The 25,421-nt window shown below is 42.8% G+C and overlaps 1 protein-coding gene across 1 annotated transcript in view; it reads right to left on the bottom strand.

Annotated features, from left to right (window-relative positions):
- Positions 1–25,421, bottom strand: part of PATJ (PATJ crumbs cell polarity complex component) — a 134,416-nt gene that overhangs the window by 88,509 nt on the left and 20,486 nt on the right. The window contains exons 12-17 of the mRNA XM_021542668.2: positions 24,286–24,342; positions 22,725–22,859; positions 19,031–19,195; positions 18,116–18,244; positions 3,023–3,232; positions 2,070–2,189 (exon numbers count right to left, since the gene is read on the bottom strand). Coding sequence (XP_021398343.2) covers positions 2,070–2,189; positions 3,023–3,232; positions 18,116–18,244; positions 19,031–19,195; positions 22,725–22,859; positions 24,286–24,342 — 816 coding nt within the window. The remainder of the gene's footprint in view (positions 1–2,069; positions 2,190–3,022; positions 3,233–18,115; positions 18,245–19,030; positions 19,196–22,724; positions 22,860–24,285; positions 24,343–25,421) is intronic.

A 25,421-nucleotide genomic window follows, 5' to 3' on the forward strand; every position in this document is an offset into this window, starting at 1 on the left:
CTCACTCTGAAAGATGTCACTCAACAGTTCTTTTTCTGGGAGTTCCAACAACTCCTGTTTCTCCCAGATGGAATGGGGTGCTGTTCATTGGCTCACAGTGAGGCTGCACAGGCAGCTGGGATCTTATCCCAGAATTTTTGCCACACACAGAGAGCTTTCCCCCTTTTTTTTTTTCCTTCAGGCCACCAAGTCTCTGTGGCCCAAAGAACCTCCAAACCCAAGTTCACCACCCCGAGCCCCCAGACTCCCAAACCCAGGGGCAGATTCAGGGCTCCTTCCCCCAGATGTTTTTGTTTCTGCTTCCTGCCCCTTCCCAGGCTCCCCAGGGCACTGCAGCACTTCTGACCTTCGGTGTCAGGATCCTGTTTGGGTACATTTGTACAAATACAGAAGGGAAGCCCCCAGACACTGCCAAGATGTTTGTATAACTCAAGTGAGAGGCAGGAGAGAAAACAGGAGAGAGGCAGCAGCATAAGGAAACAGTGCAGCCAATAGCCGGCGCAAGAGTAGAACACCAGCAACCCAGAAATTAGCCCATTTTATTAATCTAACTAGCATTAAAAGTCCCTTTAATCCATTTGATATGTGTACCTCGATCTCACAAAACAGCCAGGCTGAAGAGATCCTAATTCTCTCCATTTTCACTCCATTTCCCTTGGCTCCTGCAGCGTTGTTCTCCCAACACTTCCCCAACTCCAGGGCACATAAATCAGATTTCTCTGCCCAGAACCATGCAGGGTTTGTGTCCCTGACCCAGCAGTTTGCTCTGCATCCTCCCTGACTGCTGCACTGCAGCACCAGACACCACCAGCACACAGGGAATGCTGCAAACACGACACTGAAGCAAATAAAATCCTCAAATTCCATCATTTTGGGGTTGACATTCTGGTTGCCAGTGTCTCAGAGTGGCAACCAGCAGAACACACCACTCCTGGCTACCTGTGTGAGCGGTAAGATAATAAAAAATAATTTACCTACTACCAAAGCTGTCACACATGAGGTGAAACAAAATGCAAGTAAATTCCCCTGTAGGTGTTTTGTCCAAATTGATCGTTCCAGTTTGAGGACTTTTAATAAAATATTTTCTTTAAAACTACTTAATGACATTGGTTTTATTTAGGAAGTAGAAAACCAATCTGAGCTGGCAGAGGATAAATTCTCTGCAATCCCTCCCATGGCCCCAAACAACAAATGCCATTTTACATTGTGAAAAATCAGAAAATGTAATTTATCATCATCCAGGCTAATTTCTTCACAGTATACCCACATCCACCCTATAACACTTCTCCTTTTGGTGCTTCTAATCTACCAGTTCAGCACTAAAAACAGGTTTGCATCCAGAGACAGGTACACACGTTCAGCTACAAGAAAATCTGGAATTTATTTTTCTTCCTGTGTTGCAGTTCTGCATGATCCTTTATGTGTTGTATTTTCTGGTATAAAAAGAATACATTTACCAGCCTGAATTTTGCAAAGCACTTGAGAACAGATGAAAATTACAAGATATCCACATCTCTCCAACCCTGCACTGGTGAGAACTGCAATATTATTGCCTATTACCCTGGTATCTGAGTTTCTCACTATCTTTAATGCCACATCCTCCCACAATAAACAGAATTATTTCTCAGATAGTAAGGATGAGGAGAGTTGAGGCAAGAGTAAAGAAATCACTCCAGAGAACATTAGAAGGCTATGAAGAAGAAAGTATTTCAAGAGTGCCTTACACTCTGAACTTTTTTGTTTTGCTTCATGATAATTAAAAGCATTCTGCTCCCAATACTTTACTGTCAGTGCAAAGCTGAGCCCACCACTTCTGATTCTAATAACAACACAGCATTCCTATTTCATATCCAAGGTAACCCAAGGTATTTTAATGACATAATAAATTTGATAAGGCAGTCTGGGAGCTGCATTGGTAAGTGCTCCCAATGCACTTGGCACAGTTTGCTGATAGAAGGAATCCAATACTTTCAGTCTTATCTGAAAAATATACTTTTATATTTTTTTACTTTTAAACATCATTTCCTGTCTGTATGAACTGGAGTTGGACCAAAAAAGCAACCAAATACCTGTGGTGCTTCAAGTATTACTGAGAAATTTGTGTTATCTATTGGTTCTGGAGACCCAGGGCTGTTTTTGATGCTGTTGATATCCACACCATGCATTTTCTCCTCCTCACTGCTTTCTCCCTAAAAATGGTAATCCAAACAATGAGTCAGGAAAACAACAACAACAAAAAAATTCCCACATCTTTCAAAAAATTAAAAAGGGAGAAGGAGAACCAGCCACTGGAAAAGAATTATAAAAATAGAAAGTCAAAAATGGAGAAGTCAACAGCTTTTATTCTTTGAACATATTGATTCAGATGCACTAAGACCTAAAGAGATGTGTAGGAAGGGAAGACAAATACAAGGTTATGAAAAACAACATAGTAATTTTTAGAAAAGGAAATAATATATTTAACAGCTTTCCTACAATCCTATTTCACAACTCCTCTACCACTTAGAATTACAAGCACTTTCTGTTAACTGGGGCTTTAATTAATTTTGCCTGGGTGCCCTTGATGAACAATACTGCAGCATTCCCCAGTAAACTACTGTTCCAAAGCCTTGATTCCAGAAAAGGGAAATTCTGCTTGAATTTACAGCCTTGACTTCAAACAGAGTGGCTTTCTTTGATGTCAGTGGAGCTCAAGCAAGCACTTAGCAGTGTCTGAGAGAGAAATGGGCTCCAGCACACGTTTAACTGGGTTACTGAAGTGCTGAAACCTGTGCACAGCACACATGGGTCTGCCCAGGCACATCTCCCGGTTCCACGTGGATGTTCTTGAAGGAGGAACTTGAGGATGCTGGTTTTGGACACTGAGCTGCCCATTTGCCAGGACTTTTGGCCCTCTCAAGGCGCAGCAGCTCAGCTGTTTCCCAAATGCACACGTGCCCTGTGCTGAACTCTCCCCGCAAACCCCATCTACAAACGCCACGGGATGAAATAAGAAAAGAAAAAAATTAAAATCAGTTCTTACCACCAAAGGCTTGCAGATTCCAAGGGAAACTGTACCAGGGGGCACAGATTTCAGCACTTCCACCGCCTCTGCCAAGGTGGCACCATCCAAGTGTTTCTCATTGACGAACACCAAGCGGTCGCCCGGCAAAATCTGCCCCCCGCGCTCGGCCACGCCGCCGGCCACCAGGGAGCTGATCACAATGGCTGTTCCTGCTGGATCCAAGGGGTCCTGGGGGGAAAAGAACAAAAACACCCCCAGGTGAAGGCCTTGCAAGATGATGTTTGTTTGGAGTGTGTGAGGAGCACTCAAGCACGTTCCTTCTCTGATGCTACGGGACTGAAGCCTGCTGAGACGGTTGAAAAGCGCTGTCTGCTACCACTGCCAGGGCCCAGAGTGTGCAGAAAGGAAGATATCCCATCACTTGCCTAATCCATTAAGAAATGTTAAGATCTGAAAGGTGACCGATACCCTGCCTGCCCTCTCCTTTCACACACAGACACAGCCAGGCCAAGCTGCAAACAGAACAACAACGCTGGCAGCCTTCCACCAGCCTGGGACGGGCTAACGCCACAGAAAATAACCATTCTGCACATCACCCGAGGCTTCAGAGCAGCAGAAGTGATGGCAAAAGGAGCCACTGCAACATCAGAAATTAAATTCAAAATACTAAGTTCAAATGGAACCCCCAAATATTGAAGAAACAGCCGTTGATGTGGGGTGTGTTACTGCAGCGTTTCTGCTCTGTCAACTCCATGTGACAACTTAGAAGTGACATTTTTCTCCACCTTAACAGGAGACAGCAACAGAAGAGTAACTAAGATTATTACTGAGGGAACACCATAGTTTTGGATACAGAGAGTGTCAAGCACAAAATATTACACACATTGTAAACTGATGCAAAGATATCCACTTAACTTAATATTTTAACCTGTATTAGCATTTGCTTTGTGTCCTGTACCATTTCTATCATGCCTTCACTCATTAAAAAAATTATTCTTAATCCAATAAAATTATAGATTATTATATACTGGCAGAAAGATATGCAGAAAAAACCCATATGGGGTTTTAATTTTTTAATATATTTTTTGTTTAGTCATTTGTTTTTTTTAAGTTTGCAATTACAGCCTTTCTCCCCCTTGCTAAAGGCTCATAAAGTTCAGGAATGCTCCTTGCATGCACTGGGTCTCCAAATGCACAATCATGGACTGTTTTTCCCTCAGGACTTGCATCTTATTCAGGGAGTGGGAGGGATAAAAAAAGGGCAAAATTCAAATCACAAAGACCACCGTGAATTCAGCACCTCAGTGTTAATTTGAAAACAGGAATGCTTTTTAAGCTCTTTATTTTTATATGACTATACACCGCTTTCCAAGGGCACATGTTTTTTAAGGTATGTGCAAACATATGAGGCAATGCCTGTAATATCTGTAAAAGGCTGAAATTAGAGAAGTGAAATTAGAGTTCAGCAGGAAGAGCCACGCCGGGGCTGGATTCAAGTAAATAAAGATTACCAACAATTCTCTCCTGTTCTACTGCTAGATCCTGCCCTTTCACAATTTTATAATTTTACAGTTTATCCGCAGTGCACACAAGATGTTTCCTCCTGAGCACCGTGTCCTGGCAGCCAAGCCCAGCAGGCTCCCTGTGTTTGCCTCCTGTGCCAAGGTGCTCGTGCTGCCCGAGCTGTGTGTGCCCAAACCTGCTGCACCTGGTGCTGAGGGAGGATTCCCTGAGCTTCCAACAGCATCCCCTCAGGAGATTTCCAGGAAAGAACCAAAGCCCAGCAAGTTCAGAAGAGGAATCCAAAGGGATTCCAAAACGTGAAGGGAAAAAAAGAGCTTTAAGTGTTGGATGTAGAAAACGGAAGTTTCTGCTGCCCTTTGTTCTTGCCAGCAAACCCCAACAATCCTGGAACCAGCACAGAATTCTAGATTGGTTTTAATCTGGGGGTTTGCTCCACTGCAAATTAGAAAAAACCTTCTGGACATCTCTGCAGACCCAGGATCCAGCCAGGCCCTTCCCAGCAAGCAAGGCACTGTTCACAGGAGGGAGGCTTTGCTGGAGAACTAAACCAGCAAGTTTTCCTATCATGGGCTCATCTTGCCGTGGCCAGGGAGGTTTATGCTGGTTCCCTGAATGGGTGAATGCTCTCTCAGCAAAACAACACCTTTGCTGACACAACAGCTTTTATAATATGACTTTTGCTGGCTTAGCTATATTGATAAAAAATGAACGAAACAAACCCAAGCATTCCCCCCATCCATGCAGATAAGCTGACAAAATTCTGTGAGTGAAGGACTGGCATAATAATTTTGGTGCTGGCTCAAACCCCTGCTCTGCCTGATCTAAATCAGCTCTTTTCTGGGTTCTGGACCAGAACCACTTAAGCAGGACATGGGAACCTCACCATCAGCTGCTTCTATGCAGGGTCAGTGGCCTAACTACCACATCTCTGATGAGAAGCAGTCCCGTTTCAACTCACCACTGAAATAAAAACAGTTTTGCTCAATAAATCATCGTGTTTTGGTACGAGATAATTTAGCTGAAAGAAGTGTTCCAAAAGGAAGAGAGATCCTGCAAAGAAGCAGCTCTAGGCAGAGAAGTTTTGAGAACAATGTGGTTATTTTCCCTGCTTCACAACACACATGAGCACGAGCCGTGCACAGGAATTGCTTCATGAAGAGCAGCAGAAATCTTAAAAAAGGGGGCCCACGTTAAAAACTGCCGTGCAGGCAAGTAGGAAACAATTCCACTGCTGATTTCAAGCAGAGGGAGCTATTGTACAGGGAGAGAAGAGCGGGATGAGCTGCACAGTGAGAGCTCAGCAGCAGCTCCAGCAGTGCTCAGAACCTCAGGGCTCACCACGATGTGATTGCCACGAGGAATGCAACAAAAGCTGCACCACAAGGCAGAGACCCCCTGAACTTCAAGGTGTAATCATGTATATCCATATTCTCTCTGTAATTTAATATTCTAGCACAACGGTGGATTGCACTTTCCTTATCTAAACCAAAGGAACACTGGGATTTCTTTGAAACCTTGCCTTATGATTTACCCTTGACCCTGAGCACACCTTGAAGAACCACCTGCTGGAACAAGACAGCAAACACCAAATCCACATTTTCTAAATGGTGAGTGCCACTGGGCCGTCAGGGCTGTTGTCTTGTTTTTTGAAAGAAAGCAGTGCTTGCAGCAGGATGAAAAACATATCCTTTCCTTCCAAACTAAGTGCAAAAGGTAGAGTTTGTATATAGTTAGTACAGTTAAAAGGCAAGTTCACTCCCACAGTGGGATTTCAGGGCTGCCTCCATGTTAACTGAGCAGCTAGAACCATTCCAAGTTACCAAAGAGTGTGACTGCACACCCACCCCGAGGCTCTACACTAATTTTATTTGGCTCAAAGTGATTTTTAGTCACCAGCAGGCAGGAGCAGATTCCAGCCTCTACTTTAAAGTGAAGGTTTGTTTTCTGTAATGGAGTTTGCAACTCTCCCCCCGAACCCAGAAGTGATATAATTGCATTATTTCAATAAATTATCACATGGCTTTGTATCAGAACACAAGGGGGGTGCAATGGACAATCCCACACAAACTAGCCATATTAAAATGAGCACAAATCATAGAAACATTAAGGCTGGAAAAGACCTCCAAGATTGCCACGAACAGCCCTTGGCACATTTAAAGAGGAACTTTTACCTTTCCTGAAGGATTCCTTTACACCAACGAATCATTTATGAGCAACGAGGAAAAGAATCGGACCGCAAAGCAGGGAGGAGACCAAACCCCTGAAGCCAAAAGCTCATTTTAAAGAGAAAAATCACATGTTGGAACGTTTGCCACTTGTGTAAACGCTGAGAGCTGCCCCCTGCCATGCAGCAGCAGCAGCCCAGGACAGTGGCCCCCAGTAGCCCCCTCTGAGGAGCTCCTGTGCTGTAGCTGCTGTCCTCCCCTCTGTGCCCGAGCCAGCCACGGACTCTAGGAACTTGTTTAAAACAGCCACAATTTATTCACACTTAGCACACCATATATTTAACTATGCTGAACCATAGGTTTTCCCTTCTCCCCACTGCTCCTCGTCAAAACCCACAAATGTTTCCCGGAGTCCAGGTGTCAAATTTTTCTCCTTATTTTCAGAGCTTCATTTGTTCTGGATTCATTTAGCAGTGGAGAGTCAGGCAGGGGCCACTGCAGTTGCTGCCTCTGGGATCCCTGGGTTTGAGGCAGTATGAAATCTCTTAAAAACCTGAGCTCTGCTAAAATGCTAAGAGTCCCAGGAGTGAAGAGAGTCCTACGTGTAACGCTGAAGCTGAAACTTTATTGTGATTTTGACTGCCACGGGCACCAAACGCCCATACTCAGAATGCCTTAGGAAGCAAACCTGAGACAGAACCAGTGCAGCCCATCCTGCTGGGAAAGAAAGGTGATAATAAACCATGCTGGCTGTTCCCTTATCCCTCCCAAAAGGTGAGGTGTGCAGCAGCCTAGAGAGGGCACTCCAGGCCAGCCCAGCTCCCAGCACCGCAGGCATTCCCTGCTCTGACAATCCTCATCCATCCATCCAGCCCCTCCCTGGGCTGAGGATGAGGAGCACTGAAACTACAGCTCCACTGGATGGGAGCAGCTCCCACGTTTGCTGGGGTTTTGTTTGTGTTTTGCCTTTTTTAAAGGCTCCTATGAAAATGTAAGACAAAGCTGCGGGTGACTGACATTCCCTGTGCAAAGTCACTCTCACTTAGTTACAGGCTATATTAGTTTTGGCATCACTTGAGATCTAAATCCAGCTAGCCCGACTTCCTAGAATATTTCAGCTTTCTTCAAGCAACAAACTGCCTGCTGCCACAAAAACACACGTCCAAAATAGCACGGCCAAGGATCCCAAAAGAAACAGTTTGAAACTTTTTCCCCCTGTGCCATTTTTTGATTTATCTGAACATTTTTACAAGTGCCAATTTGTATACTGCAGGTTTCTGTGAGGGAGCCAAAACAAACGCCTTGGAGCTCAGAGGTCAGAGCAGCCCAGCTTCATTACATTTTGCATGGGACCACTTCCAGGTCTAACACACATATATCCATATTTAAAACTCTTCAGTGAATAAGATACCAGGCTGGAAGACTCTTAGATGCAACACTTCTGAACAAGGAAAAGACACCCAACAGTGAAAAGAAGCAGAGGCATTTTATGTTTGTCTCACTATTATGTAGAACAAAGGTAGAAGTGCACATGAGTAATGTACCTGCATGCTCAGCCTTGTGAAATTACTCAAAATACTCATCCATGCTCTCAATTTTGTGAAGTGCCTGTGGTTCCCTTTGCAGAGCCACCCTCCAGAGTGACCCCAACAATGCCAATGGGATGTAAGAGCCAGGACTGAGAAGCACCTTTTTCTGTGCTTTCTCAAAGTACAAAGTGCCTCCAAGACACAGGGAAGAGGGGGAGAGCCAGCTGTGAGTGAGGTCTGATTCCCTCCTTAAGGTGGCCTCACTTCAGGGGTGAGACTGGAGGTCCAAACCTTCTGTTCACTCACTCCAACATGTTTACAGCAGTTGGCCGTAGGAACTGCCAAAGGCACTCTAAGGCCTGGAAAAACATCCCTGAGGAAGTGCTCCACTGGTTTTCCTTAGATCCCTTGCATCTGAGTGAAATTCGAAGCATTTCAGACCTGTTTCTGCCTCTTCCACTCGGATTGCAGTCAGCAGGACTGCTCAGGAAGGAGATTACACAACGCACAGCCTCAGAGAAATAAACTGCAGGCTGATGTGCTGAAGCAACACAAACTTAAATACAGAGCAGCATTCAAGGAGGAACGCTGAACTTTGCTGTGATGTAAGGCAAAGCGCTGGAAATAAAACATTACTATTTATTGATCTGCAGTGAGGGAATAAAGCAATGAATTTCAGAAGCTCTGGTGTGCAGCCGGCATTAATCAAAACTTCTGTTGTGGGAAATGTCAGCAAAGAAACAGGAATTCGCAGGGAAGGGGAAAAAAAACCAGCAACAAACCACACGGAGCCCCACCCAAAGGAGGAGAGGGAACAGCAAAATAAAGAGGAGGAGGAGGAGGTGGCACAATGGGTTTCCCACAGCAGGCTTTCATCATGTGGGATCTGAAATCCTATCAGCCTCCCCCAGCAAGAAGGAACTCGGTGAGTCTGGCAGGGCTGGAGAGCACAGCACAGTCCCCACCCCGCTGCTGTGGACCTGGGACCCAGGGGAAGAGACCTCACACACTACTGTGTGGGAATCCAGAGCATCCCTCTGGCTGCCCTGGGACACTGGCAGGGGTCAGGAACCCCCTGGACAGAGCCCCCAGAGACACTGGCTGTGATCTCTGTCCATGGAAAAGAGTTTTCAATCTCACAGGATGAATTACCAGCTCCAAGTATTTGATATAAGTAATAATTAAGTGTGGCACAGGTGCAAAAGTAAAATTTTAGGATTCTAGATAAGGGGTCCAAAGGGGACAAGATGGAGGAAATTGGGTGTGCCTTGTCCTTTTTCTCCTTCTTCATGCCCTCCATGTCTCACTGTGGTGTTGGCATTTTTCTGTTGGTTCAGGCTGGGGACACACTGTCCAACGTAGGTGACAGATATTGGCACGTTCTTGTAAATCCAGCCCAGGGAGTTTCTGGTATTTAATGTTTGTCACATCCCACTGAGGGCAGAGCCCCACACGCTGCCCTGCAGGACAGAGCTGGGCAGGGCAGCAGAAAATGTGAGAGATAAACAGAATAAACAACCTTGGAACCAGCACAGACCAATTATGGCTTCTGCTTTGGCAGTGGGGCTGACAGACAGAGACTTTCTACAATTTTGGGATCATCAATAGCTCAGATTCTGACACTCCTGCTCTTCCCAAACAAAAATACCAAAGCTAGGCAGCGGCCCTGGGCGTTCTCGGTGTCACCGTGCACTGGACTCAGGTGCCTGTCGCTATCTTTTAATTTATCAAACTTCTCAATCCATCTAAGGTTTTATCCGCCTTTCATATTTGCTCTCGACAGAGCTAAAGTCTCAGGGATTACATTCATTAGACTCTCTTAATATCTTAGACTTTCAGACTTTTCCAGCTCCAGAAAAAACACACTGAGTGCTGACTACAGGGAAAAGCCACAGAGATAAGGAAAAAAAAAAATCCCTGAACTCATAAGGAAGTGGAGGAAAGCCACTGTGTGATGAGATAAAGAAGGGATAGAGATGTGTGGGAAAGAAGAAAAAAATACCAACAAGCCAAGGGAAAAAAGTATAAATGGTATCACCTACACAGCCTGTGCTCAGTGGGTCCTAACAAAGGTTGTGGGTTTGATCAGCTTTCAGATTCAAAGAATTCCTGAACTCAAAATCCAACCAGAGAGCCCAGCAGCACTTACATCAGTGAGGTGAGCCAGCCTCAGCACAGGTAAAAGTCTGAGGAAGTGCAGGATGTGATTTTACACAAACCAGAGCTCTCCTCTTCATGAAAACCTTGCTTCACAAACAGCAAACACATGAATTATCGAAGACTTGCTGCAGAAAAAGCTGCAAAATAAAAGTGGGGACAGAGGACAGGCTGGGTTTTATGCATCGAGGATCTGCAAACAGTGATTTGGCCCAAAGAATCACAGAATGCCAGACTGGGTTGGGTTGAAAGGGAACTTAAAGCTCATTTCATCCCAGCCTCTGCCATGGGCAGGGACAATTTCCACTATCCCAGGGTGCTCAGAATGCCATCCAGCCTGGCCCTGAACACTTCCAGGGATGAGGAACAGGGTGGATGAAGGAGCAGGTAGGAGGGTTGGCAGAAAGGTTGCAGAGAATTTTAAGGCCACAGTGAATCACATTGAGAACAGACAGAAAATCCCACGCACAACAGGATTCCTTGGATTTGGGGAGCAGCATCTTCCAGCAGGGTGAGGTACTAAGAAAACAGAACATCTCATAACTTCCATGAGTTTTCAGGATGCTTCATGCTTATCCATCAGCACCACCATATACCTCAAATCTCATCATTTCAGAACAAATTCTGAGCTGTCTGGGCTGAGCTCTTCCACACCCACTGCTCCATCATCTCCACATGCCCACTGCCAGGCCAGCACAGCTTCCTCCAGCCTCATCCACATTATCTCAGCCTGGCTGAGATTTACCAAGTGGTTAACAGAAAACCCAGCTACAGTTTTGTCCCTTTAAATTCTCGCCTTCTCTCGCAGGCAGAAGACATCTGTGGAATAATAATGAATTTCTTTGGTTTGGGGTTTTTTGTTTTTATTAAAAGCTATTCTTTCTAGCAGGAAATGAAAAAGAACAACCAGATTGGAGAATTTGGGGGAAGAAGGGAAAACATTTCTAAAGGTTAATAGCAATAATACTGCTCAGCATTTATTTCGTGGATATGTGACAAAGCAAAGAAAAACAGATGTTTTCAGTAATACTCCAGTTTCTCTGCAAACTCAGGTATTGTCCAGAGCTGCTGCAGCTCACAGGGACAGGAGGGATGCTCCTACAGTTTGCTCTAGAAGATAGCAAAAGGAGGGATTAGGAAAATCTCTGTCCTTTACTGAATGCTGATCTGGGGATCAGCACAGCTTTGTGAAAGGCAGGTCCTGCTCAGCCAAAATCTGCTGCCCTGGGTTTGGCTGGGGTAACCCATGGCTGAGAGAAGAACACTTTAATAACTGAATAAAGCCAAAGATAATAGCAATGCTAATACCAATAAATATAATGAAAAGGGACATAACAAAAAGAGAGAGAGAGAGAGGAATAAAACCTGAGAAAAACAAGTGGTGCACAAATCCTGATGCCCAGCCTGTTCCTGAGCAGTGATGCACCCCTCCTGGCCAACTCCCCCCATTTGTAGATCATATAAACCATATATCATGAGTATGATATCCTATGGAATATCCCTCTGGCTAGCTCAGATCACCTCTCCTGCCTTCTGGTGCTCCTCCTCACTGGCAGAGCATGGGAAACAGAGAAGTCCTTGACTCAGAGTAATCGCTACTTAGCAACAACTAAAACATTACCCTGTTATCAACATTGTTCTCATGCTGAATCCAAAACACAGCGCTGCACCAGCTACTTAGGAGAGAAATTAACTCTATCCCAGCCAAAACCACAACACCTGTTAGTGTGGATGGGGGAAAGACTGTGGATGTGTCTACCTGGAATTCTGTGAAGCCTTTGACGCCGTTTCCCACAGCGTTCTCCTGGAAAACCTGGCTGTGCACGGCTTGGATGGCCAAGAAGGCCAATGGTGCCTGGCTTTTGTCAGCACTGGTGTGGCAGCAGGACCAGGGTCTGTCCCCTGTGCTGGGCACTGCTGAGGTACCTGGAATTCTGAGGTCACAAAAAGAAGGACATTGAGTTGCTGGAGCATGTCCAGAGAAGGAAATAGAGCTGGGAAGGGGTTGGAGCCCCAGGAGGGGCTGAGGGAGATGGGAATGGGCTGGAGAACCCCTGAGGGAGCCAGAAAGGGGCTGGAAAATCCCTGAGGGAGCTGAGGGGGCTGGAGAATCCCTGAGGGAGCTGGGAAGGGAATGGAGAATCCCTGAGGGAGCTGAGGGGGCTGAGCCTGGAGAAAAGGAGGCTCAGGGGGACCTTGTGGCTCTGCAGAGTTCCTGCCAGGAGGGGACAGCCGGGGGGTCGGGCTCTGCTCCAGGGACAGGGACAGGAGGAGAGGGAATGCCCAAATTGCACCAGGGGAGGTTTAGGTTGGCTACAAAGAAAAATTCCTTCCCTGAAAGGCTGTCTGCAGCAGAGGATTCCACAGCTGTCCAGCCCTGACAGAGCTGCCCAGAGCAGTCCCCATCCCTGGAGGGATTTAAAATCCCTGTGGATGTGGCACTTGGGGACACGGGGCACTGGTGGCCTTGGCAGTGCTGATGGGAACAGCTGGACTGAAAGGTCTCACAGGTCTTTCCCAACCTGAATAACTCTGTGAGATTCCTCCCTAACTTGTCATTTAGAGTCCTGCTGATGGTCCCCTCCAGCCCAAAGTCAGGGAATACCCAACCCCTAATGTGCCTTCCTGCCTCCAGATCTCTTCCAAGTGGGTCTGTCTGTATTTTCGTGTGAGATACACAGAAATCTCTTTGATTTCTTATTAAAGTGGTCTCTGCTCTCCCAAGGCATTAGTACTGCAGGTTTTGGAATCCACTAATCGTGAGCACCTCAGAAACTTCTCCAGGAATGTGCTCAACTGCATTCACCGGCTCTTAGGTCCTGGAAAGTACTTTTTAAGCTGAACTCCAAGAGAATTTTTCAAAAAGCTACACTGAATTCAATTCATGACACACTATTAAGAGTTATTTTACACATGAAGCAGCTTAATATGATTTAAAGGATGTAGAACTTTCCCATAGGGGGAGAGAAGCAAATCCTCCGTGAGATGAGTACCAACACAGTTGGTACTGAGGCTTACAGAACTTTGATGTTAATGAATGTGGATGGGTTGTAGAGATGGGAGAAAAGCTGCCTTTATCAGTTTTCCCAGTACCAAGCTGATAGCCATTGTAAAAATGCTTTTTAATACAGCTGTGCAGCTTTTGCCAGTAAGCCACAGGTTTCCATCACATGATCAGGTGAAAATGTGTTTAACAAAGACATGAATATGCTTCTTTGTTCATAACAAACTTATCACAAGAATAGACAAAGCTCAAATTATCACAAGAGGGCAAACGTTTAGCCAGCAACTTGTCAAAGCATTCCAGCCTGCATCTCGCTGCTGAACAGACTAAGAAAGTAAAAAAAAAAAAAAAAAAAAAAAAAAAAATATATATATATATATATATATATATATATATAATCTACTTGAATACCACCTTCTACAAATAAGAAGTCAGTTTGCTTTTTTTTTTTTCGTAACTCTACATCTGGAGCCTGTTTGGGGCATAAAGAAAAGAGGAAAGATATTTGGAGACACTTAAATTGCTTCACTTCCTGCCGTGAATGACTATGCAGTGATTTCGTTAGAAAAGAGAAAACAATTGTTTCCCATGCTCCCTGGGAGAAGGACAAAACATAACCTGCTGAATGTGCAGCAAAAGAGTTCTACAGTTCTACAGCACGAAAAACTGCTACTAATAATAAAGGGAAGGCAGGAATAAGGCAGCTGTGGGGTCCCTATTGCTAGAGCACAGGAAAATCCCTGGAGCACTGACCCAGGCAGGCACAATTCATGCTGCTCCTCTGGCTCAGGGTAACCTGAAGCTCCTGAGTGCTGAAATGCCTCTTTCTGCTTCACTTGGAGCAGGTGAGTCCATGAGTTCCTCAGCCAGACAGCTCTCCAGGGCAGCTGGACTGTGCCAGAGCAAGCAGGCACTGGGGACTTATCTCTCAGCACAGACAGGGAGAAACAGCATCTCCCAGTCCTTCCCAGGAGTTATGTAAAATGTCAAACCTCCCCGCTGCACCCCTCACCCTCTCCAGTTTCATGCACTCTGAAACAGCTGCTTTAAAAAGACTCTGACTTCAAAGCACAGTAAATTAAGCTCCACATAAAGTCCATTCAGCTTTTTGTTTAATTTGATAAAAGCTCATCAGACCATTCAAGTTACCTTCTGGTCAATACTGCCTCAAGAAATCTGCAATTCAGCTACCTGTGGTTTTTCCAATATTTCTGTAAAACATTACTGACAGAATCTATTGGCCTGCAACACATCAGGTCTTTGGTAAACACTGTTTCAGGGCTCAAAAAACCTTCTATCCTGCTGGGATCTCTTCATTTTCTCTATAAGTCTTTTGGGATTTTTCTTTCCTCTTGCTCTAAATGCCCTGGGGTCACAGTTGTTTTTAGACAGCATCTCTTCTCTGTTTTAACTTGATAATGTACATTGCAATTTCTTTCTAAGAAAAAGGGATTGGTCTCAAAAACAATGGCTTAGCTCTGCCAAGAGGCTGGATGGGGATTGGAGCAACTGGGTCTAGTGGAAGGTGCAGGGTTTGGAACTGGATGAGAGTTAAGATCCCTTCCAACCCAAACCATTCTGGGATTCTGTGATCAGTTCCAGGCTAGACAAATTTACTGTTAGGCTGGATACTTTCAGGTCTGCTGACAAAGAACACAAAATGAACTCACTGCAGCTCCTTTCCATCCCAGCTGATCCCAAATCACTCCACCAGCAGGTCCTGGGTCCCTCCCTCCCCACCAGAGCTCACTTGGCACCACCTGTGCCAGCAGCACCACATAAAGGTTAGTGAAGAGGTGAAAGGCAGAGCAACCTCTCCAAGTGAGAGGAGGAGGAAATGAAGGGAGGCAGAGTGTGTTACTCCACAGAGGAGCTGGCCAGAAGGCTCAGCAGCACAGCTTTGGAATGGCCAGGAGACCTCTGCAGCCTTCCCATCACAGCACCACCAAGAAAAAGCAGTGCCTGGCCTAGGAGCTTTCACCAGGTCCCAACACAGTGATGACAACAAAAAAAAAACCAAAATAAAAAACACAGAAGAACTCATTGTAAAATGTCTTCAGTGTTTCTTATTTAAATAAAATTTAAAAATCCAGTGAAATCCATCATTTCAGGAATCCACAGGATCAGCTTCCCATCCACCTCCCCTCTGGCCAAGTACTGACCTTGCTGCCAGCAGAGCAGCAGTCTCTAAATTTTTACACTTCCTACAACATAACTACAAATTACAGCATTCAAAGGCTGCTGAAAAAAAAGGGCTTTTTGAAATACATGTGGAGACCACAGGAAGACAAAGAATATCCTGTATAAATACTATCCTGCAAAAGGGGTAACTCTACCCCAAAGTTTTATGAACCTTATTTAAAAAAGGAATTTTTAAGCTCTATTGTAAGCTTAAACCCCTAAAGACAATCAAAAGAAAACAAAGGACAAAGTAGAAATACTATTGATTATGCATAATTGGTATAATTAATTTGTAATTAGTTCATTAAAATATATAGGCATTGGAATTATGCTTGTACATTTCTGGGAATATCCTGCAAGTCACTTGGGATGTGCTTATCATTTATTTGATAGATGAAACATTATTAGAAAGACAGCCCATTAAAAATTAATATGCCAGAGTAATAATTTTCTCGATCTCAGCATTCAGTTTTCCACATACTCAGACTCCTATTCTGCCTCACAAAGAATTTTTATTAATTCTGTTTTCCAGAGCATGACCTGGGAAGCACAGCATTTAGGACAACTGAGGCACAGCACCCTTTATGCTGAGCATGCAGCCAGTTTTGAGAAACAAAACTGGCAAACATTATAAATTATATACCACAGGAGTGTTCAGCACAACACCTAACTCTGCAACCAAATTTAAGATGGAAAAGTAAAATGTCGTATCAGCCAACAGCTACAGGAATAATTGGATCTTAAAAACCCAGGACAGTCACATCACCTCCTCCAAGCTGGGAATGCAACACCAAACTTTCCTTGAATTTCTGTCATGGACAGAGTCAGTCCTTTTGTGTTAATTACCAAGAAAATCTCCCCTTCAAAAGCATTTTCCTCCCCACCCGACCTCCATCAACACTGTGGCAGCCTAGAAAGGCTGGTCACTCACTGATGATGAAGATGGGTCATGGCAAGACCCATCTTCATTGAAGAACACCTAAAAATATTTTTTAAATTGTGTTTTTCAAATGGAGCAAGATCAGCAGTGGACACACAGCACAAGCAATATCATTTGCCATTATAAAGCTTACATTTTCTCTTGTAAAACAGAGAGTATGTGCCTAAAAAAAACACCTTTCATGTTTTAAAAAAGGGTCTCCAGGTCCTTTAAGGCACAATTAAACACTGCTGTAGTTCTGTGCTTCCCAGCAAATCTGTGTTAAGAATTCCAAACACTCTCCCAGGAACCACATACAGTTTAGTTCTTTTTTTTCTTTCTTGCTTCCACTGTAGCATGGACAATTATTTATTTTCTTTGCCTTGCACTCAAGGATGTGATGGATGTATTTACATAAACACACACACAGCCACAGATATCTCTCTATAAAAATTAATCTGCAGATGATGAAAAGTGTAAAAGATCTAAGAGGCAAACCCCAAACAAAAGAACACACTTTATACACTTTATACATAAATATCTTGAAATTATAAAGATCTGAGATTAAGTGGTTTACCACTCATTTAGAATTGATTAGAATGTATTTAAATTTAGCTGAAAGTACCACAACATTGCTCGTGTATTTGCATCTGCGAATAAGTAAATAAAAAGCCTGCTATTAAAGCCTTCATTAATTCTGATTATATGAGAACTTAAAAGCAAATCTGTGTATTACTGCTCTGTAAAGACTCCCAGCAACTCTAGAGTAGAGCTGGCACTGCAACACAACATGTGTCAGCTAAAATGACTAACAGGATCTATTTTCAGTAATCTTAAATCGCACTTCTAAAATATAGAATTAATGGGTTTGCATAATACTTCAAGTATTTTTTTTCCTTCTAATTCATTCCCAATTCCTGCCTTATTGTATCAAAAAGTGAATTTTATATCACTTGACATTTATGTACAACAGTTGAACACATTTCATTAAACTACAATGTTTAGGCAGCACTCAGATGTGATGCGTATATTATTATAAAGAGAGATCCAGCTATTTTATTTCCTTATAAATATGATGACTGGAGGTTTAAAAAAATATATTATGTTGACTAGAAACATGAAGAACGTTTCATTCTGACTACAGAGTTTGAGAGTTTCTACATATTTAATTGAAGCCAGTGTTTTGAAATAAGGATTCATTAATTTTAGTAGCATTTCCCTCCAGCTAAAGACTTGTCTGTTAATTTCTAAGAAGTTTAACAATTAAGAATATAATCATCTCCAACTAATACCCAAGAACTTTTGCTTGCCACTCTGTCAGCTGAAAAGTCATTCTAAGTTAGAACAAAACACAACAGAAAAACAACCTTGCTCAACATTTACTCAGTAAACTCAAGAGTTATGGGGAGCAGCTTGATGAAAGATTTTGCACTTTATCATGTCCAACAATCAGAGGTTTAGAACACTCCATACTTTATAGATTGACCCCAAAATACATGACTTTTCCCTACAGTTCCCAGGCCCAAGTGTCAAGTCCATTACCCAGTAATCAACATCACTAAACATTGTAAGGACCGTGCAAGACAAGGGATCAAAGGGATTTTTGGCATTTAGTTATACAGAAAAGCATACCTGATAGTCCAAAATGCTAAATCCTAAACCATTTCTGTCTTTCTCCAGCTCAATAACCTTCACATCAGGAGACCATAATGCCAATTCCCCTTCTTCCTCCTCAGGATTAAAGTCTTCCTCGGGTTTCACCTGGAAAATAAAAACTCTGGTTCAAATACCATTCTCTCAGCTCTATACGAACATTATTCCTTCAATATTTTGATTATTAATGGTGCATACATGCCCTAAAATGTGACCTTTTATGGAATTAAAACTTCACTGAGCATTATGAATAGTTTTCTCCAGCTTGTTGCCTTGAGTAGTCCCCTGGGCACAGGCCTACATGTTTTGAGCATCAGAGCCCAACCTGGCACACAAATACTCGTGTATTAGTCTAATTAATTGTTAGAATATTACTAACCTGTTACATGTTGATGAACTTCAGCTGTCCCATTAGATGCATAAAGGAAAAAATAAATAGCATAAAAGATTTAACCACAGACAGCTAATAGAAAGGCCAGGCAATCAGAAAAGATGAGAAGCCAAGCTGCAAATACTTTTGCAAACAGGAACAACCACAAGTGTCAAGCTTTACTTTGAGACTTTAAAGCTCCTGCGACAGAAAGAAACTTTTAAGTTTCAATCTTTTTTTTTTTCCCCCCAGTTCTATAAAAACCTGCTCAGAAGCAATCAGCTAATGGTGGCAAGGATGTGATTTAGTGTAATTCAGAGCTCTCACTCACCTATTAAGTGTGGGGATGATGAATGGGATGTGGAGTCAGCAAAGCAGCTCCGTGATTTACCCACCTTGTCTTCCCAGGCCAGCGAACATCCTCAGGACCAACCCGCGCAAACCCAGAAAAACACGTGAATTTTCCCCAAAAATTTACAGTCCTTCTGCACGAGTGGGTGACAGGAGAAGTGTTGAAGTGTTACCTTCTGCCCTGGAGGGGACACTGCCACGGGGGGCTCGTCCACCAAGGACTCGGTGCCGTCGCCGAAGAGCCGCCGGCAGCACACCAGGGTGAAGGGGGGTGGCACCTCCTTGAGGAAGGTGACAGCCTCACGCCGGGACTTCCCACGCAGCTGCACCCCGTTTACCTGCAGAATGGGACCACACATCCACATCAAGAGGATTGAAGGATTTCTGCCAGATTATTTTAATTTTTTTTTTTTTTTTTTTTTTTTTTTTTTTTTTGGTGTACATTTTTTCTCCACCTGAACCTGAAAGTCTGATTTTACCTGGTGATATGGTTTTGTTAACATATGCTTCTGAAGAATATATACATTACTGTAAAACTTCACCCCCAAGATCTTGTGACTACTGACTGCTGCATCATGTCTCTCTAGCTTCCTCTAATTTCTTTTCTACTCACCACTTCTCCAAACCTAAACTTTCCTAGAATTCTTACTTCTTCCTCACCTGTTTCTTTGCTGGGGATTTTTTTTCAGTGTTAGGCTTATGTGTTTGAATTTAAAAAGACAAAAGAATTAATTTTCCCCACAATATTTTAAGCAAACACAGGTTCTGAGCTCCTATCAAAAACTTGAAGTCAGAACTACCACAACTAGCTTAGAAGTTTGGCTCAATGACCTTAGAGGTGTTTTCCCACCTTAATGATTCTCTGATTCCAATTTTGCCCATTTAAAATGCAACAAAGTGACTAAAACTAAAATAGATCCTACAGAAAACAGGTGAGAACGTTTGTACAGTAAGAAAAAAACAACTACAGCAAGCAATTAACCAGAAAGGCCTGACATGGGTCAAAGCCTACCATACCATAAACTCAAGATTGTGAGTGATAACAGAGCACTGTAAATGGATGCTGTAAACCAAGACCTGGAAAAAGAAAAAAAAAAATAGAGCGATAGAGATAAGATAGATAAATAGATAGATAGATAGATAGATAGATAGATAGATAGATAGATAGAGAGATAATGGTGCTTTAAAAATGGGATACTGCAGTAGCACTTTTTTTGTAGCTGTCCCATCCCTGGAAATGTCCAAGGCCAGGCTGGACTGGGCTTGGAGCAGCCTGGGATAGTGGAAGATGTCCCAGAGATGGGACTGGATGAGCTTCAATGTCCCTTCCAACTCTAAGCATTCTGTAACTCTGTGATTCTATTTCTGCAGGAAAAAAAAGAGGGATTCATCCTCTTTTACCTATTTTATAACCTTTATATCCTGAAGGTTCCTCTCTCTGCACCACAGGGGTGTCCCTAAATACGAGGACAGCAGGATATCAGAAGGTGCCATGAATCACCTGTGTTAGCCAGCACAGCAGCCCCAAAAGAGCAGGGCTTTAACCCAATTACTGCTGGAGACTCAATCCCAACACCTCGTGTGCTCCAGGGATTTCTTCTAGGCTGCCTCAAGCCTCTCTCACGACCAAATGTCCACAGTGCTGGCGGGCAGCCACTGGTTTGGGAATCCAGCACCTCATCCAAGCCCCTCCACAGTAGGAGCCAAGGCACAGCTGAGAATTACCTTCAGCCCTTCCCTCCATACCCACACTGCAAAGGAACCCACACCTGATCCGAGAAAACGGAGCATGGAAACGTCCACCAGACACAGACACACCTTTGTATGTGTGCACTTGTGCCTCTCCATAAACCTCCCAGATCTTGCTGATCACAGGCATTCAATCTTATTCAAGGCTCCACAGCAATCCCACTTTAGACAACATTTGCTTCCTGATCATTTCTATTTCCGCCCCCACTTTGTGCTTTTTGCAGTGTAAATATAGTTTGGACTGCTGGGAAACACAGAGTTTCTCTCCCACTCTACATCCCAGCCAAGCAGAAAAATTGAGGGTGGTGGAACTGGCCTCCACCACGGCAAGACAAACTGCTCTGGGCTTTTTCTGCAAGAATTACAGCAAGTGCTGAGCTATCAGCCTCGTCCATTAGTTAATTATTTAAGCAGAAGGATCCACACGTAAGGATTTTTTAATGCTAGGAGAGTGGCAGTGTGGTGGAAAGCTCCCAGCACTTCTCAGCATCCCGTGATGGATGGGGAAGAGCTACTGTGCACCCCCAGCAGACCTGGGGACTCCCATTTCTCCTCCTGCAGCTGCCAGAAATCAGCCTCTGAGCAGACAAGGTGCCCTACACCCACTCATCCAGCACATCAGCCAGCCAGCCCTCAAATGGCAGAGAAATTGTACAACAAAAGGGCGCAAAAAAGCAATTTACTCCTGAAAAAGAACACAATGGAATTAGCTGAAATGAAGGGCAGGGGAGGGGTGTTGTGCTGTCTGTCATAATGCAAACACATCATTAAAAATAATCAACATTCAACCTCACTGTACATTGAAAAAACTAAAAAAATCCTTGCTGATCATATTTCAGTCCCAAATGTATCAGGCCCAGGTAAGGCTGCTTGTTTGGGGAATGGGGCTGTCACTTTTTCCACTGCAAACCCCTATTTAAGGGGATTTATAACTTGGCTGCAAAAACATAGTCTGGGCTAAACCTGGCACTTACAGCTTTAGCCCTAGAGCACATTTTTATTTTGTTGGGGGCTTTTTCCCAACTACACAGCAGCAAAAAATTTACACTCACTAGGTCTGGCCATACCTGTGAACTTAATTCTGAGTACAGAGTAATACATAAAATTGCTAAATATGCACAATTAAAGTTTCCTAAGTTACTCTACAGCACTGCATTATTGCTTTTTCTATAAATTTTTTTGGTTTAGTGGCCAAGCAATTTAAACAACACTTCCAGCGTTCCATTAATCCCTTCCTTCAGGAATCAAGATTTCCTCCATTAAGCAATAAGAAAATGTTTTAGGTCTCAGTGATATCAGTATGAATTTTTGATGTCAGAGGGTGAAGAAGTAAAAGCAAAATAGCTGTACACCTAACAAATCAATCTTTCAGAAGGCCTAATTCTGTTTCCATTAAATGTTCTTTGCATCCACTAAAATAAGTTCCAATATCAAAATATTCCACAAGGAGTAAGCATGCAATAAGAAATTAATGTCTTTTCACTTTGCAGGCTGAGATACCAATAGATACATGTACACACACTCGCAAAATAGGAATTATTTTATCAAACAATTATTTTTCCTGAGCAAATAGGTCTGGTGTGACTCTGAGAACTCCAAAGCTGCCCCAATACCTCTTTATACACATTTAAATAAACCGATGTATTTGCTCATACACACAAATATCTTTCAACACTCCACAAAAAAGTTTTATTGTGTAACTGAAACCACTGTTCCTAAGACTGCTGTAAATGTTTTAGGGGTGACAAATATTCAGAAAGATTACCCACCACAAAAGCTAAAGCCAAATTGTGCAAAAGACTGAGCCACAGGACTACAAATAATTCAACACAAATATTATCCTGGCCTTTATAACTCTTGATACTCATGCTAAAACATTTCAGAAAAAATACCCATGAAGTCACTGAGAGGTCACAAGAATTTGACATTTTATCCATAAATGTGGAAGGGAACAGTGAAGAAAATGAATGAATTCCAAAGCACAACTCTGCCTCCACAACTAATCTGGAATAATTCTATTACACACACAGCAGCCAAGCTAGAACTGAAGAGAAGAATTTTAAGAAGATCAAACAAAGAGGAAACACATAATTTTTATTTTCTGTTTTATTTTTTTACCTCCAGAAGTTCATCCTCCAGTTGCAGGAGACCAAGTGTTGCAGCTGGGCCATCTGAAGCAATGGATGATATATAATGATGTCCATCAAAAGTGTCCAGCTCAACTCCTAATCTCAGAGTGTGGATGGGTAACAGCTGCCAAAAGATAAACATAAAGATGAATTTAAGTCTAAATCTTTATCTACCAGGAGAAAAACAGATTTAGGATTCAGTAGCTCACCAAATGGAACCAAACCCTCAGTAAGATGATTAAATGTTCACAGATCTCACCTGTGTTACAGCATTACTGTCCATAACTTCTCTTTATAAAATGTTTGAACAAATAAAAACAACCAGTCTGTTCCTTGGTGGGGGGGAAGGCAATTTGAACTGTACTCTCAAATAATGAAACTTAATGGGAAAAATACAGAGAGAAGTACCACCCAAAAGGTGAGTTTGTCAACAAATCACAGAATGGTTTGGGTTGGAAGGGACCTTAAACATCATCCAGTTCCAACCCCTCTTCCATGGGGTTGGAGGAAAACAAAAATAAAAGAAATATAAATAAATAAAGGAATAAAAGAAATTCCATAATTGCCTTAAAATTCTCATCACAAGATCAGCTGTCTTACTCCTTTGGGAGTTACACTGCTTTGAGGTAGAAAAAATATCCATGAAGTGTCCTCTTAAGTAATTACTAAAATTGAACACCCTTTTTTCTGCAAGGGGAAATCACTGATTTTGTGTCAGTCTTTTCCCACTGGGACTACCTAATTTGGAATTTTTCTCTAGGGAAACTCCAACCCCCAGTGCCTTAAGTGTGCTAATACCAGGAAAAGTAGAATAAAGGTGATACACTATCCAGAAAAAGCAGAAGAAATCATGGCAACCTGGAGAGAAGAGATGATCAGGAGGAGCTGCTCCTTCAGTTTGGAATTTTCTGGATTTTTATTATTGGAGTTCAAACACTGATTGTCCTTCTTCCCAAATTATTCTGGATATTCAAATAAAAGGAGCAATCCAGTGATCCACAGCATTCCTTCAGAGCCATGTCCGATCATGACTTTATGGCCCTTTCCCACTGAGGTGTCCCCACAAATACATAAATGTATCACCTATAAAAACCTCTTTTCCACAATATTAACACAAGTACCTTGAAAATATCTTGAAAGTTAAATTAATTTAAGATCTGATAATATAAATGAATTACACATCCCTTTCCCTGAGCCAGGATCACTACAGCAAAATTCTCTGTGGGACAAAAAAGTTCTTCAGCAGAGTTTCAACCTATGCTCCATTCTCTGCAGTTAAGTACCCAAAAATTTAGGGTTTATGTGCATGGTTTGAGGGTGTTTTTTTGTTGTTTGGGGGTTTGGTAGTGAACTTTTAAAAGGTTTATTTGCCTGTGCTATGAAAAGGTATTGGATCAATCCAGGAGATAAGCAGAATTTGGCAGCCTTTTTTGGAAAATATAGAGCCACAAAACCACTAAATTCCTGAAACACATCTGGAATTGTGTCTTGCCCTCCCAGGATTACTGTGCCAACATACACCAGGAAGGAAACCACCATGTAAGCCTTACCTTCGAGTACTTCTGGAGCTCTGAATCGTCTTTAAAGGGCATATCCACATTCACAACCTAAAAATTGGACATCAGAACATTTTTCAACAGTGGGACAATAAAGACTTTACCAGAACGATGAAATTCTGGCAAAAAAACCCCGAGCAACTCATGAGCAAAATACACCGTACTTAAACAATGTCACATTGATGCAAAATAATTTTAAACAAATGTTAGAAAAATCTTTCAGGCACAGAACATTTAAAAGTAGGAATGTGGCGATTACGCACTATTAGCAGACTCCAATATTATCCTATTCCCGGAGCCCAAATGCCAATTTTAGTCAAGTTCAGTAATCCTGTGTAAGCACAAAATGCCATTATGTTTAGCACAAATATCCACACGGACTTGCCAGTCAGAATTTGAAAGTATGACAGCTTAAGTTGTTACCTCGGGCTATAGTGCAGCCATCTCCCATCCAGACTAACCACCAACTTCTGGCTTGAAATACATCACTTTAATTACCAAATGGGAATGGAAAGTGGGTTATTTAAACCAGGGACAGGAAATCCTTTCAGTGTCTTTTTTTAAGATTAATAAAAGGACTATGCTCACCACCAGTTTTCTTGAATTGTCCATTCTTAACGTAACAGATTTATTTGTAATATTAGAAGGTTATTTACTTCAATTTTAAATGTAATTAAGACAAAATCATAGAATGGTTTGGGTTGGAAGAGCTCTTAAAGATCATTTAGTTCCAATCCAGGGCCCAGGGTTGGAATCTGGAACACTTAAGTTGAATGTTTAAAGGAAAACTACACTTGGTAAATTTGATAAGAACAGAGCCTTGCAAAAAAATCAGGTAACTTTTCTTTGAAAATTTCTAGTTGAATAAAGATTATACTTCTGGATTAATTTTAAATAAGGCTTCCAGCATGTTGTTTTGCAGTACTCAGGGTGTTTTTCCTGACAGACAGAACGCATTTCATGTCCATGCATGTCATTAAATGGATTTATGACTGGCAGCACCTCAGCCTGACACCACACAGTCCCTGCTCGGGATCTCAGCTGCTTCCACTGGCACCAAAAAGGACCAGCAGCACAGAAGGCACCAGGGCCACCAAGCCCTGTCTTCAAACAGCATTTCCTCTCGAGAT

Source organism: Lonchura striata, chromosome 9, assembly GCF_046129695.1.
Source record: "Lonchura striata isolate bLonStr1 chromosome 9, bLonStr1.mat, whole genome shotgun sequence".
NCBI lineage: Eukaryota > Metazoa > Chordata > Aves > Passeriformes > Estrildidae > Lonchura > Lonchura striata.